Raw genomic sequence first — 16305 nt, forward strand, 5'->3', positions numbered from 1 at the left:
GGGAGGCCCTAGTACAGCGAGATCCTTGATGAAAACCTGCTCAGAGAGCTCAGGACCTCAGACAGGGCCGAAGGTTCACCTTCCAACAGGACAACGATCCAGAGCACACAGCCAAGACAACACAGGACTGGCTTCGGGACAAGTCTCTGAATGTCCTTGAGTGGCCCAAGCAGAGCCCGGACTTGAACCCGAACGAACATCTCTGGAGACACCTGTAAATATCTGTGCAGCGACGCTCCCCATCCAACCTGACAGAGCTTGTGAGGATCTGCAAAGAAGAATGGGAGAAACTCCCCAAATACAGGTGTGCCAAGCATGTAGCGTCATACCCAAGAAGACTCGAAGCTGTAATTGCTGTCAAAGGGGCTTCAACAAAGTACTGAGGAAATGGTCTGAATTCTTATGCAAATGTCATCAGTTTTTTACTCTCAATACATTTGCATAAATGTCTAAAAGCCTGTTTTTGCTTTGTCATTATGGAGTATTGTGGGTAGATTGATGCGGGGGGAAAAAACTATTTAATACATTTTAGAATATGGCTGTAATGTAACAAAATGAGGAAAAAGTCAAGGGGTCTGAATTTGTCCCAATAATTTTGGTCCCTAAAATGAAGGGATTACGTACACAAAGTCCTGTGATTTCTAAATGGTTCACCCGATATGGATGAAAACACCCTCAAATTAAAGCTGAACATCTGCACTTTAACTTCATAGTCATATGTATTATTTCAAATCCAAAGTGCTGGAATACAGAGCCAAAATAACAAAACACTTGTTACTGTCCCAATAGTTTCAGAGCTTACTGTAGTTATGGACCACAAATCTGTTTGGCCTTAACTCAGTACAGACCACAGAGAATTACAGAAGAATTCACATCACTAACAATTTGATGGAAATCACAGCAAAGACCAAAGGTAACAGAAAGGTAATTTAATATCTACATAAATTTTCAACCCTGGAATGTCTTCAGAAAGTATTCACACCACTTTGTTTTGTGTTACAGCCTGAATGGATTAAATTTGACACACACACACACACACACACACACACACACACACACACACAACGTCAAAGTGGAATTATGTTTTTAGAATTGTTCACAATTTAATAAAGAATTAAAAGCTGAATTGTCTTGAGTCAATAAGTACTCAACCCCTTTGTTATGGCAAGCCTAAATAAGTTAAGGAGTAAAATGTGCTTAACAAGTCACATAATAAGTTGCAAGGACTCACTCTGTGTGCAATAACAGTGGTTAACATGATTTTTTGAAAGACTACCTCATCTCTGTACCGCACACATACAGATTATGATTTTAAGGTACCTTACTTTAAAAAAGTTAAGAGTTTAATGGCTGTGATAGGAGAAAACTGAGAATGGATGAACAACATTGTGGTTACTCCACAATACTAACCTAATTGAAAGAGTGAAAAGAAGGGCGGCTGTATTGAATACAAATGTTCCAAGACTAAAGTATTGTGGGAAAGCAACTAACCTTTCGTCATGAATACAAAGTGTTATGTTTGGGGTAAATCCAATACAACAACATGACTAAGTACCACTCCCTAGATTTTCAAGCATAGTGGTGGCTGCATCATGTTATGGGTATGCTTGTAAATCGCTATGAACTGGGGATTTTCAGGATAAAAAATAAACAGAATGGAGCTAAGCACAAGCAAAATAGTAGAGGAAAACCTGGTTCAGTCTACATTACACCAAACACTGGGAGATGAATTCACATTTCAGCAGGACAATAACCTAACACGAGACCAAATCTATACTGAAATTGCTTACCAAGAAGGCAATGAATGTTCCTCAGTGGCCGAGTTAGCATTATCTTAAATCTGCTTGAAAGTCTATGGCAAGACCTGAGAATGGTTGTCTAGCAATGATCAACAACCACTTTGACAGGGCTTGAAGAATTTTGAAAATAATAAAATGGGCAAATGTTGCACAATCCAGGTGTGGAAACCTCTTAGAGACTTACCCAGAAGGGGTCACAGCTGTAATCCCTGCCAAAGGTGCTTCTACAAATGATTGATTCAGGGCTGTGAATACTTGCGTGAGATATTTCTGTATTTCATTTTCTATAACTTTGCAAACATTTCTAAAAACATATTTTCACTTTGTCATTATGGGGCATTGTGATGGGTGAGATTATTTCTCAAATCAATTTTGAATTCAGGCTGTAACACAAAGTAGAATAAGTCAATACTTTCTGAAGGCAGTGTATCTTCGCTTGAAATTGAATGTTTTACTTAATATGCATCATGATAGCAGTACAGAATAGCTCTAAATACATCAATGTAGGTCTGTGTGCATAAAAGTAAAAGGATAAAACAAGGTTTGCATTTGTACATCTGATTCAAGCAACTTGTTCTACGATAAAAAAATAAATAAAAAGGTAATCTGTGCAGAGGTACTTGACATCAGGTGGAAGACTTTACTTTAATAAATGTTATATAATTTTAGCTCAGAGAGGAGCCCTGGAATTTGTTGGCTCCCGTTACGTCCCTCTCCCTAATTGAACCCATGAGTGCTTTGACTGAGACGGACAGCTTGGCCCTCTGGTCACCGGACAGTTTGATTTCAAACGCTTTACAGGGTTTTTTCGAAAGAAGATGTCTGGCGGTGAGCAACTTCTGATGAGAAACACTTGGCACGATTCATTCCATCAGCTCAAGCGCAGTGTTTTCCACTAGCGTCGGCTATACAGCCGGTTACACACATTTTCAGCCAGGTACTTTTTTCACTTAAATTAACTGGGCTACTTCTTTACAATTTGCAGAAAAAAGTCCACCAAGCCCTCTCCCGCTTGGATGAATAAACCATACTACTTTTAAATTCCGAAAAAAATTCTGCCAAACTCTCCCCCGCTAGAATGAACAATATGCATCTTCTACCGATCTATTGACAAAGTGAGTGTTGACAGGGAAACACTGAGGGTTTGACAGTTGTCTGTCCCGGTTCCTCTGTGTATGTGTGTGTGTGTGTGTGTGTGTGTGTGTGTGTGTACGCTGTGGTTGCAGTCAAATGTCTTTACACGGAGGGAGAGAGCATGATGCTCTTTCATCGCCTATGCGAGTCAATTTGTACATCGCATGTGGTAACGACGAGTCGAAATCCACATAGTTTATTGTATCTAGCACATTCATTTATTTATTTTGCATGTTTCATATGAAGCCACAAAGTGATGGCGCATAGGCTAACTGTGCTTTGATTGATGAACAGCAAGCTTAACTAGTTTATAAAAGGTGTCGAACTGACTGAATAAAGTCAATCTCCTTCATCTCTTTGACATTCAATAATGTCCATGGTATCACATCGGGATAAGTAAACTAAAGATCTCATTTGTATTTTTTATATATAGTCCATCAGGACTTGCCAGACACTTATGTTAAAATTAGTGACTTGTCAGTAGCCAGCCGAAACACATCGGTTAGAGAGCCGTTAATTTGGCTCCCATATTTGTATTCTGGTAGGCTTTTTGCCGATTATCTGCAGATAAATTACGAGAAAAAAAATGATGGATATGGTAAATCGTCCTCACTGCAGGAACAATAGGTAGGCTTGTGGAAAGATAGCCTCACTCTTGTCCAAAATGTGATAAAATAAATAAATAAAACAGATTGAATTGTTATGAAGCTAAAGATAAGGCATTTTCAAAGATATTGATAAGCAGTGCCTTCGGGAAGGATTCAGACCCTATGACTTTGTCCACATTTTGTTACGTTACAAAAATGGATTTAAAAAAGAATCCTCGCCAATCTACGCACAATACCCCATAATGACAAAGCGGAAAAAACAGGTTTTTAGAAATGTTTGCTTATTTATTAAAAATACAAAACAGAAATATGTAAATAATGTATGTATTCAGACCATTTGCTATGAGACTCGAAATTGAGCTCAGGTGCATCCTGTTTCCCTTGATCATCATTGAGATGTTCACACAACTTCATTTGAGTCCACCTGTGGTAAATATAATTGATTGGACATGATTTGGAAAGGCACACACCTGTCTATAAGGTCCCACAATTGAGAATGCATGTCAGATCAATAACCAAGCCATGAGATCAAAGGAATTGTCCGTGGACTTCCGAGAAGGGTACCAAAACATTTTTGCATCATTGAAGGTCCAAGAACACAGTGGCCTCCATTATTCTTAAGTGGAAGAAGTTTGGAACCATGAAGACTCTTCCTAGAGCTGGCCTCCCAGCCAAACTGAGCAATCAGTGGAGAAGGGCCTTGGTCAGGGAGGTGGCCAAGAACCTGATGGTCACTCTGACAGAGCTCCAGAGTTCCTCTGTGGAATTGGGAGAACCTTCCTGAAGCACAACCATCTTTACAGCACTCCACCAAATCAGGCCTTTATGGTAGAGAGACCAGACGGAAGCCACTCCTTAGTAAAAGGCACATAACAGCCCGCTTGGCACCAAAAGACTCCAGGGCCATGAGAAAACAAGATTCTCTGGTCTGATGAAACCAAGAAATAACTATTTGGCCTGAATGCCAAGCGTCAGGTCTGGAAGAAACTTGGCACCACCCCTACGGTAAAAGCATGGAGGTGGCAGCATCATGCTGTGGGGATGTTTTTCAGTGGCAGGGACTGGGAGTGTAGTCAGGATTGAGTCAAAGATGAACGGAGCAAAGAACAGAGAGATCCTTGATGAAAACCTGCTCCAGAGCGCTCAGGACCTCAGACTGGGGCAAAAGTTCACCTTCCAACAAGACAACGACCCTAAGCACACAGCCAAGACAACACAGGAGTCACTTCAGGACAAGTCTTAATGTCCTTGAGTGGCCCAGCCAGAGCCCGGACTTGAACCCGAACAAACATCTCTGGAGAGACCAGAAAATTGCTGTGCAGCAACGCTTCCTATCCAGTCTGACAGAGCTTGAGAGGATCTGCAGAGAAGAACGGGAGAAACCACCAAATACAGGTGTGCCAAGCTTGTAGCATCAAACCCAAGAAGAAGACTCGAGGATGTAAGCGCTGCCAAAGGTGCTTCAACAAAGTACTGCGTAAAGGGTCTGAATACCAATGCAAATGTAATATTTCAGCTCCTTATTGATTAATAAATTAGCAACATTTCTAAGAGCCTGTTTTTGCTTTGTCATTATGAGGTATTGTGTGTAGATTGAGGGGAAGGGGGGGGAACTATTAAATTAATTTCATAATAAGCCTGTAACCTAACAACATGTGGAACAAGTCAAGGAGCTCTGAAGGCACTGTAGGTCTACTGATTTAATCAAAGTCTGACAATGGAGTAGACAACTGCTGCTTTCTGTCTAGCAAAGCCCATGTTTAAAACCTGCTTCATTCTTCAATCATACCTGTATTGCAGATACCTGACAAAAATGCCTCTAAAAAAGGTAGTTTGAAGCCTACGGAAGTCCACAGACCAGATTATTTAGGAATAAATCTGTTGGTCAATAGATACACAAGTTGATTTTAAATAAATGACATACTGCAATTCACAAAGAGAGTTGCAATTGTTGAAATTCTTTCACTAATCTACCTCAGTGGCCATCACACAATTTGTTTGATTTTAAATGTAACCTTTAATTTATTTTAAGATAATTTGGGCAATTCACTTCATTTTTCTGTTTAAATAAAATATATCATTTAAAGAACAACCATAACAACCATATCTTGCAGTAAAATACTTTACTCTTAAGACAGGTTAAATGTTTGTTTTTTTAAATGGTGTAATGTCCTGATCATATAGGCCTAGGTCTAGACAATATCCCCATAAACTATCAATACACTGAATTCAAACATGTTCAGTCACTCAAATTGTAAACACAATACACCAACTTATTTTTCCAATCTGGGAGGTAAACTCAATAAAGTATGTAATCATTTTGCTGCATATTAAGGATGGAATAAAGACATTAGAATGTGACAGAGGCCACCAAAATAGAGCTTGTTACGCAAAACAAATGCATAACCTGAGCCGGGGGATCCTGGCTTGCTACTCCATGTGCTGGTGGAAAACACCACATTCTTATCAAAAGTAGAGAACCATCGTGTTGGGAGCAGCAGGGCGAGCTCTTAATGTGTTTTTTAAATTGCATAGAAAACTATAAGGGCTATCCATGGGAGCCACACAAATAGGGGGCCTTCGCGGAGGTTTATTGGTCTTAACACCTCTAATGTCAATGGGTGCTCTGCATTCTTCACATGCCGCATGGTGCGAGGCAAGAGAATATTTTGAGAAAACAGTGAATCTGGGGGGAAAAGCAACGTGGTGCTAACAGTATGAACTAGCATCCAGCTGGAAGTTCCAGCACTAGTGCTATTTGACAGATTCCAGGCCCAATGAATAGCAAGGCCTCAGGGACATATTGCTTGAGAGTGAAATATGATTCACAACACAGTTTTTAGGCATCGAGAATATCTAGGAAAGCGTTTTATCCACTTATTTCCTAAAGACTGACTCACGCTTATGACTAAACCAAACGCTACACAAAATATCTAGGAAAGCGTATTATCCACATATTTCCTAAAGACTGACTCACGCTTATGACTAAACCAAACGCTACACAAAAAAATATACTCAATGGGCATGACATGAGGAAAATATTGTGATTTGTATTCCTCTAAGTCTTTATTCACAGCAGAAATTATTGTGAATTTCTTGTGAAAGAGGTGGCAAGGTATAGCATGTGGCCAACATTTTGATGCCATATGTGACCGGTTACAGTGTGTGTGTGTGTATATATACACACACACAACCGGTCAAATGTTTTAGAACACCTACCTAGAACACCTTAAATGGTTTTCCTTTATTTTTTACATTGTAGAATAATAGTGAAGACATCAAAACAAAACACACATAAAATCATGGAGTAACCAAAAGTGTTAAACAAATCCAAATATATTCTTCAAAGTAAACACCCTTTGCCTTGATGACAGATTTGCACACTCTTAGCATTCTCTCCAAAAATGCATCCTGTTTGCAAAAAGGCACTAAAGTAATAACGCAAAAAAATGGGGCAAAGCAATTCACTTTGTGTCCTGAATACTAGGTGTTCAAATCCAATACAACACATTACTGAGTACCATATGCTCCATATTTTGAAGCATAGTGTTGGCTGCATCGTGTTATGGGTATGCTTGTAATCACTAAGAACGGAAGGTTTTTTTGAAAGCACAGGAAAATCCTAGAAGAAAACCAGGTTCAGTCTACTTTCCACCAGACACTAGTAGATGAATTCACCTTTCAGCAGGACAATAACCTAAAACACAAGACCTAATCTATACTGGAGTTGCTTACCAAGAAGACAGTGAAAGTTCCCGAGTGGCCGAGTTCCAGTTTTGACTTAAATCTACGGCAAGACTTGAAAATGGTTGTCTAGCGATGATCAACAACCAACTTGACAGAACTTAATAATTTTGAAAATAATAAAATGGGCAAATGTCACACAATACAGGTGTGGAAAGTTCTTAGACTTACCCAGAAACACTCACAGCTGTAATCAATGCCAAATATTCTAACATGTATTGACTCAGGGGTGTCAATACTTATGTAAATGAGATATTTCTGCATTTCATTTTCACAATATTTAAAAAATATATGTTTTCATTGTAATTACGGAGGTATATATGTAGAAGGATGATTCAAAAAAAAAATATTTCATCCATTTTGAATACAGGCTGTAACAACAAAATGTAGAATAAGTCAATGGATATGAATACTTTCTGAAGGCGCTGTAGATAGTTCTGAAGACATGTTGATTGAGGAAACTATTTGGTTCTCACTGTCGGGGCCTTCGATCACAAGGACGTCAAACTGAGGAGCACAGCACGCACACACACTTACATCCCAAACACAAACAAAACTATAAAAGCCATGTCCTTTCTGGTAGAGGTTTGACATTCATTCAGCTCTTTTGTGGCTAGCTTGTCCCTCGATGTACAGTAACTGGTTTACTTATTGTCACTCATATTGTTACTCCACTGTGCAAGAAAGGGACAGAAACACACACAGTGGCATCAATAACATACGTGTGCTTAACCCTCAATTAAGAGTACTTAGCACCTTAAATTCCTTTGGCATGTAAAGAGGCAGCGTTTATTGCTGAAACGTTCCTGAGGGTAACACACAACTACCATTAAAAAGGACTACCTTCAGGTGTGAAGGCAAGCCAAAGATACGTTGCACACATACCATTACCGTGAGCAGTAAAATCACAAAGCTTGATACAAGTATCAAAAGTAATTAGCAAGGTGTGCCTCTGTATAAAGACGAGTCATAGGGAAGGAAAGGCTATTGGATACAAAGCCGCTCCCTTCTTTGCTCTTTCAGACAGGGCGAAAAATAAACTTTCAACACCTGACAAAGAAACGAGACACAGTGCAGAACCAACAAGAGTGAGCGAGAGAGAGATGGAGAGGTGGAGGGGGGGAGAAACAGGGGTGGGGAAGGCCCTCCGCCCAGAGGGTTGGAAGGGGGTCAGTGACTGTGAGCACAACCACAAAAGGGGAGGGCACATATGTCAAAAATATTTAAGATGCACCAGCCACAGCAGTGCTTTACTGAGGAGCAAAGAGCCTGAGCAAACAGTTGGCTAAAGAGAGCTTCACTTCAACCAGTCAGGACTTTGATTCCTAACTCACTCCAACCAATCCTGTTCACTTAGCCTCTTCGGGACCTCCAGCACCGCTAAAGAATCAGACTGGACCAGGACAGCTTGTATTCCAGCAGAGCAAGAACATAGGTGCAAGTATCTCATCTTTGAAACATAGAAAATGGTTAAGATGTCTTTGCGCACGGTGGCTCTGACTGTCACCCTGCTGCTGGTGCTGACAGAAGCGTGGGCGCAGAACCCACGGAAGAGGCTGGCGCCACCCAAGCCTCCAAAGGCACAGTGCTGCGATGAGGTGCGCTCCCTGAAGGTACAGGTGGCCAACCTAACCAGCATCCTGGAGGAGCTGAACCGCAAGCAGGAGGCAGACTTGATGAACGTAGTTCGGCAGATGATGGAGCTGGACAAGCAGAACCGGCAGCAGGAGGCCCGCGTCACAGAGGCCGAGAGCAAGTATTCCGAGATCAACAACCGGGTGGAGATCATGCAGCTACAAGCCGTTGAGTCTGCCATTCAGACCTCGTCAGGTAAGAACTTACCATGTGGATGTGTCCCAGGTTCTTGGGTCAGGGAATTAAGCCCCTTTAATTTGTTCATTGCACCACAGCAACAAAGAAGAAAAGAGAAATGAAACAAATTACATTTAAAATGTAGTGTTTTCATTACTTAACTTCAGTGGAGAAAAAAAAGAGGCTAAATTGAGGCATCAAAAACGGTTTGAAATTGAATAATTAGTAGGAATAAAACTCAAAAAAGGTTTTCCGGTGAAAATAATAGCCTTTGAGTAGGTGAATGCAGTAGTACAGTAGTGACTGTGACAAATGGCCAGAGTGGAAATCTGTCCAGCTCCACATAACAGACCCAGTTAAGTTTAGACCCAGACGATACTTCTCTCTCTCCCTCTCTATCACGCTTGCCTGCTCAGCATCTTCTGCCAGATGCTCTCCACAGGTATGAAAATCATATCACTGGCTGCCATACATTACACACTGCCATATATATATATATATATATATTCATAGCACACACCTAATGTCAGACACACAGGAAATTTGGTTGTCTTAAATGCATTTTTTCCTCTTTATGACAGTCAGTCAGTCTGCAGTCAGAAAACGACCCACTTAAAAATACCCCTTAAAGAGAGACACGACTATTAGTTTCAAAACCATTAAACAACCAAACAAAATGTGTTCTATTAGATTGGTATGTAGGGTGGTGTTGTTTGTCAAAAATACAAACATTTTAAATTTACAGGACACTAGAAACATATTTTTGGACAAACTATAATTAGCTGTGGGCGCTCCGAATCTTGGGCACCAAACAGCTGCCATCAATTGGTGATAATGGAGATTATAGTGTGCAAGCCTGTCTGGGTGTCTCATGGCAACCAAAAGCCATAATTTGAACTCGTAGTCTCCTGTCTGCACGAAGTCTGTCAATAAAGACCACCTCCATCAAAGCCAAATTGTTTCCATCAGTCATCTGAACTTAACCAAACCATTCATCACTGTGGGGAGATTTAACCAGGCATGTCGAAGTGTACTCTTTTCATACCCTATTAGCCAGTCTTAGCAGTGTTGCTTTTATGATTCAGGCACGGTAAACAGAGAGAAGCTTTATAAAAAGACAAATTACAGAGACACTGTGCAGACGGGGAAGCAGAGCAGGAAGAAAAGCAAAGATCGGAGTGATTCCACTCCAGCCTCGAAAACACTTCAGCCCCCTTTTGATGCATTGGATCCATTTCTCCCCAGTGATCTCAGAGCACCACTAACCGCGTCACCATACCATCACATGAACAATTGAGAGAACTACGCAAAGAAACTGAACCATGCCGTGGATAATATCCTTTTATCTCAAAAGTCTGACTTCTCTGCCAGACATCCATTCCCATGATTCAGTCAATTAGCATTTTTTAAATCCACCATGAAACGGCATCTGGTTTGGCCATCTCTAATGACATAACCTTTATTTTCTAGATGCTGTCTACGACTGCGCATCCCTGTACACCAAGAACTACAAGATCTCGGGGGAGTACAAACTGCCTGCAGATGACTTCCTGAATACCCCTGAGATCAACGTAAGTGATGAACCCTGTAACTGCAAACAAGTTTTAGGTTCACACATCCCTGCTACATTGTCGTCTCTGTAGACTACTCTGTAGACTTTTCACAGACTTGTTGGGGTAAGTTGTTTACATTTCCATTTTAGTCATTTAGCAGACGCTTTTATGCAGAGCAACTTACAGTTGTGAGTACATACATTTTTGTACTGGTCCCCCGTGGGAATCGAACCCACAACCCTGGCGTTGTAAATGCCATTCTCTACCAACTGATCCGCATGTTTAACCTGTGCTGTTGGTTTCAGGTATTCTGTGACATGGAAAGCAATGGCGGTGGGTGGACGATCATCCAGAGACGCAAGGTGGGCCTGACCTCCTTCAACCGCGACTGGAAACAGTACAAGAACGGCTTTGGCACCATCCGCGGAGACTTCTGGCTGGGCAATGACAACGTCTTCCGTATGACAAGGCAACCCAGCACACTGAGGATAGAGATGGAGGTACAAAGGACGGCTGAGGGTGGGAAACCCAAAACAGGCTAGCCGCTTAGACCAGGCCCCAGATATTGAGAGTAGTAAAATAGATAACTTGGTAAAGCTTTCCATGGTTCTGACACACATCACTCCTGGGAAACTGATGTTAGCAAGTGGGAGGTTGCTAACATCAGTTAGGAGCCAGGAGACTGAAGACAGACCACCCAAAACACAGTAAAAAGAAAACACATGGGCAAGTGGTAAACCTCTTGCTTCGCCAAAAGTGATAACATTACTATTTTAACTACAAAGTTCAATATTGTCAGTTGCGTAGTTTTACCACAAGCTGTGCAGCAAATATGTTAATCGGGTACTATTTGTGTTTTCTGTTCTCCAATGAAGGACTGGGAAGGCCAGACCCGCTTTGCAGAGTACAGCTACTTCACAGTGAAAAACGAGTTGAACAGCTACAAACTCTTCATCGCCAACTATAGTGGAAACGCCGGGGACTCTCTGCGCTACCACAACAACACCAACTTCAGCACCAAGGGCAAGGACAACGACAAATGTGTGGACGACTGTGCTTCACTACGCAAAGGTACAAAATACATAACTCGGGTTTAAATCACAATTTAGATGAATAGATTAAGATTGATTCCATGTAAGAATTCATTGGAATCGATTGCTTGAACACCTTTCAATTTCTTTCCAATTACTATTTTACTATTTTCCCCTACAGGTGGTTACTGGTACAACTGTTGCACTGACTCCAACCTGAATGGCGTGTTCTATCGCTATGGCGACCACATCAAGAACTCAGATGGAATCACTTGGTACGGCTGGCACGGGCCCAACTACTCCCTGAAGAGGGTGGAGATGAAGATCCGGCCACAGAATTTTCAACCATAAACGCTTCGAACTTCAAACCCTGGATGATGTGCATGCTTGCCGAGAGATTTAACAAAGCCTCTGAGAAACCAAAGTCTTTCCCCTTGACCTTTGTTATTGCCTGGAATATTTCTATGGGTTGAATGCGTAATGCATTTAACATGTTTGATTGTAAATTGTAGTTAGTTTTGTATTTATCGTTGAAATACTTTATTTTCTTAAAAGCTTTACAGAAGCCTCTTTACCACTGTTCTGTAAGGGTAACTGAATGTTGCTTCCCTCCATCTGTCTCAAAGCAATAGGGTATATTTATCAGTCCTAACTCAAGCTGTCTACTAGCCTGTGGTTAAGTTGATTACATGTATTTGGCAGGTATGACAATGCAAAAAAAAAAAATGAAGATCCATCAAGTGTTTTGCAATGGGCCTTTGTGAGCTGCTGGAATGGGAACAACCACCCAATGTACTTTCATCAGAAGTACCCGAAAGATTTTTATTGTGAGAGAAAATAACATGTAGATTTTTGGGGAATTGTGTCCTTTGTAAAACGTGTACAGCTCTATATTGTGTTGTTTTGTGGGATAGAAAATAAATGTGTATTTTTAAAAAAACAAAGTGTGTTGCTGATGGTAGTCAATGTGGTTTATTCATCTAGTCGCCTGTCTTAGTTCAATATCATCAAATTATCACAAGTCCCCAATGGTTAGCTGGTTCGGTGAAAGAGCAACAGTAGGTTCGAGAAGCACAGTTGATCACCCTCCTGTCTCTGACCAACAATGACCAAGCCTTTGCCTTCAGCCACCACTGCTCTCTGACTCTCAGGTCACACTGACATACATGCCACAGGTCACATAGCCAAACTCCAGGAAACAACACCACACACACACACACACACACGTTTTCCACGACTGCCCGCCCAGTCAATACCACATAAAGAAATGAATAAAAAGGGCTTTTCAACTACATACTGAAATGGTAAGAGTATATAGTGGAATGCCTTCAGCAAGATGCGCGCTGCCTGTGTAGTCTCTTCAAATAGGAGCGACGGTCAGGATGGAGGACATTCCAAATAGTGTGGGTGCTTCCATTCCTCACCTTCCCGAGAAAGACTGGCGGACGAGTGACATTCTTAAAAAGTAAGTCATTGGGAGCTTAGGGACGGTGACAAATTCTGAGGATAATTTAAGATAGACGACAAATGACAGAGCCATGCTCATGTATGCAGAGGTTGTGGGTCCACCAGTCCAAAAAGGTTTCCACTGGCAGCTGCGGAGTGGGGCTTGGGCTCCCAAGGAGAACTGGGAGGTTCCCGTCGAATTCCTCATTAATCAAGGAACCCTATGGCCAGGTGTAACCTTTTGGTTGTGTATGTGGAATGCCCCTGTGCTAATGGCTGAGACTTAATTTCTTCGATCTGTCCACTGTAGGGCCTGACGGGGGACTTTTACAGTTCATTTACAGGGAAGCCCTACTTTCTCAAAAGGGTACTGCCAAAGCCTCTGCTATTTATATCAAGATATCGTTCTGAGGGAGACGTTGGCTATTGGTCCTTTTGCTGGCACTGTAAAAGAGGCAGTATCTTAAAAGTCAAATTAAGGAAATGACTAAATCAATATGCCGTCAAGGAGATATACAATCATTTTTTATAGAGTCTTTCAGATGCTGCTGAGAAGAAACTAAGTATTCATAAAACTATCAAACATTCCAGTAGACGGCCGGAAGCCATCAATTTTAGTAAGAGCTCTTACCTTCTACACAACATTTCAGAGTGCATTTCATATTGATGGATGTCAAGCATTGCACTTCACTTATGATTACTAGCATTAAATGGTAGTTAGCAATGGCAGTTAGCAAAGGTAGTTAGCAATGTAATGTATATGGCAGGGAGAGCTTATTTCAAAAGGCAAATAAAACATTTAAAAAATATATATATAATATTATTACATTTTTATCTTGTGATGAGTGAAGCACATCTCAATACTGCATATGTGTCAGTTTTAAAATGTTTAGTGTGGCACTATTAAACCCCAAAGTTATTTAAAAAATGTTTTATAGAAACCTGGTCGGAGGACTGTACAAAATGTAAATAACGCATATGAGTTAGGACGAGCAGCACTAGATGGGTACCCATCTCACAGTCGGACAGGATAGCTTCTGCTTAAGAGGTTGCAGCCCCTTACATCTGAGCATACCAAACTTTATTTGAAATGTCATTTCCACAGGAAACATTATGGCCGCGTATTTGTTATAAACAGATGGGCCAGATGCAATGACACTCGGTTCCAGCCACTGCAATAAGCGATCGTGCTACCAGTCTCACGATCAAACTGTAAATGAAATCAGCCCTTTCTTTAAGAGGCCTTTATATTAGCAACAGCACCAGAGGGACTCCGTCCAGACTCCAATCATTTAATTCAAACGAGAAAACATTTCAATTCAACACAAAATGTTATAAAATGACAGGGAATTTGAATGACACGTCATGTGAGAACCCATTGACATCGACTGATTTCTATCAAAATTATATTGCTTTGATCCTCTAATTGTATGAATTTCTTGAGCGGAGTGCCCAGCTACCAGACAGCAAAAGCGACAAGGAAAAAGAACATAGGCCTTTTAGAAAAGGCCAAGAAAACATCCTTCCTTCCTTATCTTAATACCTAAGCCAACGTGATTAAATAGCCTAAGTGAAAGGATGGTTTCCATTCAGACTGGTAATTACTTCAAGCAATGAAGGAAGAAATGAAAGAAGGATTTTAAGTATTCGAACAGGGCCCTAGGCTCACCTACCGCAGTGGTCTAATGGATTAACCCCAGGTCGCAGCTCCTAAATCATTTTTGCTGCCTCAAAGTCCCTCATGCCTTATTCATACTGTATACCCCTGCATCTGGACGGCTGTGGAGCATCATCAAAGTCGCTTTCAATTCCTAGGACGGCGTGGATAATGGAAAACTGTGCATTTCCGCTTCTGTAAATGCCTTCCACAGATTTGAAATGCCTAAATGCTAAATAAATGAAGACCCATATGGTCTGACTAGACTACGTTTTGAGATTACTTTTTGGCGTTCAAATGCCAAAATGAAGGTTCATTACTAAGCCCACCAGCAACAGAGTCCCTGATACCCTACACACAGCTTTCTCTCTTTATTAAGGAAAACATTTCATTGCAATCCACTGCAAAGGCCAAATGTATATTTGGGGATCAGGAAAGAAATGGAAGACAATCTTCCAAATGACTGAAGAATATCATGCAATGGCCCAAGAAATCTCTTACTTCTATATACACCAACCAAAGTGATGGAATAGAGCAGGCTGCTTGGTGCACAGGAGTCTCATGGGCAAAATACTAGGTTATTTTATGGGAAATCCTGGAGAGGTGAGAACCAGATGGGGAGATTGAAAACACTGAGCTGCTGGCTCCCATCATTCATCAAGGCTGGGAGAAATTGAAAACAGGCCCCTGAGAGAACGCTATTCCAGACCACTCGATGGATGAAAGGAGGCAAACGTCCAATTAAATGGCTGGAAAACAGTTCTCTTCATACAATACCAGCGTAAAAAATAAAGGTGAGAGGTGGGATGGAAAAGATGACAGGAGATATGAAAGAGCTATCGGATGGGGGATGTAGCAACCATTATCTGACTGGTGTAATAAGTTAGGCTCATTGACTAAAGGACGTTTAACAACCCCTTTATCAGAGGTCAGCCTTGGCTATAATGAGGCTTTGTGGTTCACAAATACACTAAGCAAAACCCAAATAATAGGTAATGGAAGAACTAGCAAAGTGTAAGCTAAGAATAGTTGTATTGAGGTGGACACCTGTTCCACTGTGTCCCAACTCAAAACGGACTCTGATTTGGGTAAATGCTACAGTGACTAGGCCTAAAGCAAAGAAGCGAGAGAAAAAAAGTGCTTAAGCATTAGCTACGGTCGGTTGTTCCATTCATGGCACACTAATCAAAACATCCCACTGCATCAATCGTAGCAGCCTTCTTTCCAAAATAGCTGCCCATCCAGAAATGATCCACTCGCCTTTTCCATGCGGGAGGAAATCCAAACGCATATTTTTCAAGGGTCATCCACAAAATGGACAAAATGTACCAGACCGACATTGTACTTACATAACCGGCGTGCGCGCTCTCTCTCGGTTTACACTTTGTCATCAAGGCAAGTAACTTTGAACTACTGGACATCTGGCATCTGTGTTCTCCAGCCATGTGCAATCACACGCATTCCACCAAAACTGACATGGGGGAGCCAAAGAAAATGGCTAAAAGCACTGGGTCTTCCATT

At 41.3% G+C, this 16305-nt stretch overlaps 2 protein-coding genes across 3 annotated transcripts in view; one reads left to right on the top strand and one right to left on the bottom strand.

The window, feature by feature from the left end:
- Positions 1-16305, bottom strand: part of LOC139416417 (mechanistic target of rapamycin kinase) — a 125109-nt gene that overhangs the window by 81944 nt on the left and 26860 nt on the right. The window lies entirely within an intron of this gene.
- LOC139416418 (angiopoietin-related protein 7-like) lies at positions 8538-12625 on the top strand. Its single transcript, XM_071165011.1, has 5 exons — positions 8538-9115; positions 10568-10668; positions 10956-11150; positions 11526-11721; positions 11863-12625. The coding sequence occupies exons 1-5, from the start codon at positions 8752-8754 to the stop codon at positions 12030-12032; spliced, it is 1026 nt and encodes a 341-aa protein (XP_071021112.1). The 5' UTR covers positions 8538-8751; the 3' UTR covers positions 12033-12625.

This window comes from Oncorhynchus clarkii, chromosome 9, assembly GCF_045791955.1.
Source record: "Oncorhynchus clarkii lewisi isolate Uvic-CL-2024 chromosome 9, UVic_Ocla_1.0, whole genome shotgun sequence".
Lineage (NCBI taxonomy): Eukaryota > Metazoa > Chordata > Actinopteri > Salmoniformes > Salmonidae > Oncorhynchus > Oncorhynchus clarkii.

Bases quoted from the DNA above. Each gene is read 5' to 3' on its own strand.
- LOC139416418 (XM_071165011.1), top strand. From the start codon at position 8,752: ATGGTTAAGATGTCTTTGCGCACGGTGGCTCTGACTGTCACCCTGCTG. The intron at 10,669-10,955 runs GTAAGTGATGAA...TGTTGGTTTCAG, and splicing joins TGAATACCCCTGAGATCAAC to GTATTCTGTGACATGGAAAG. The intron at 11,722-11,862 runs GTACAAAATACA...TTTCCCCTACAG, and splicing joins CTGTGCTTCACTACGCAAAG to GTGGTTACTGGTACAACTGT.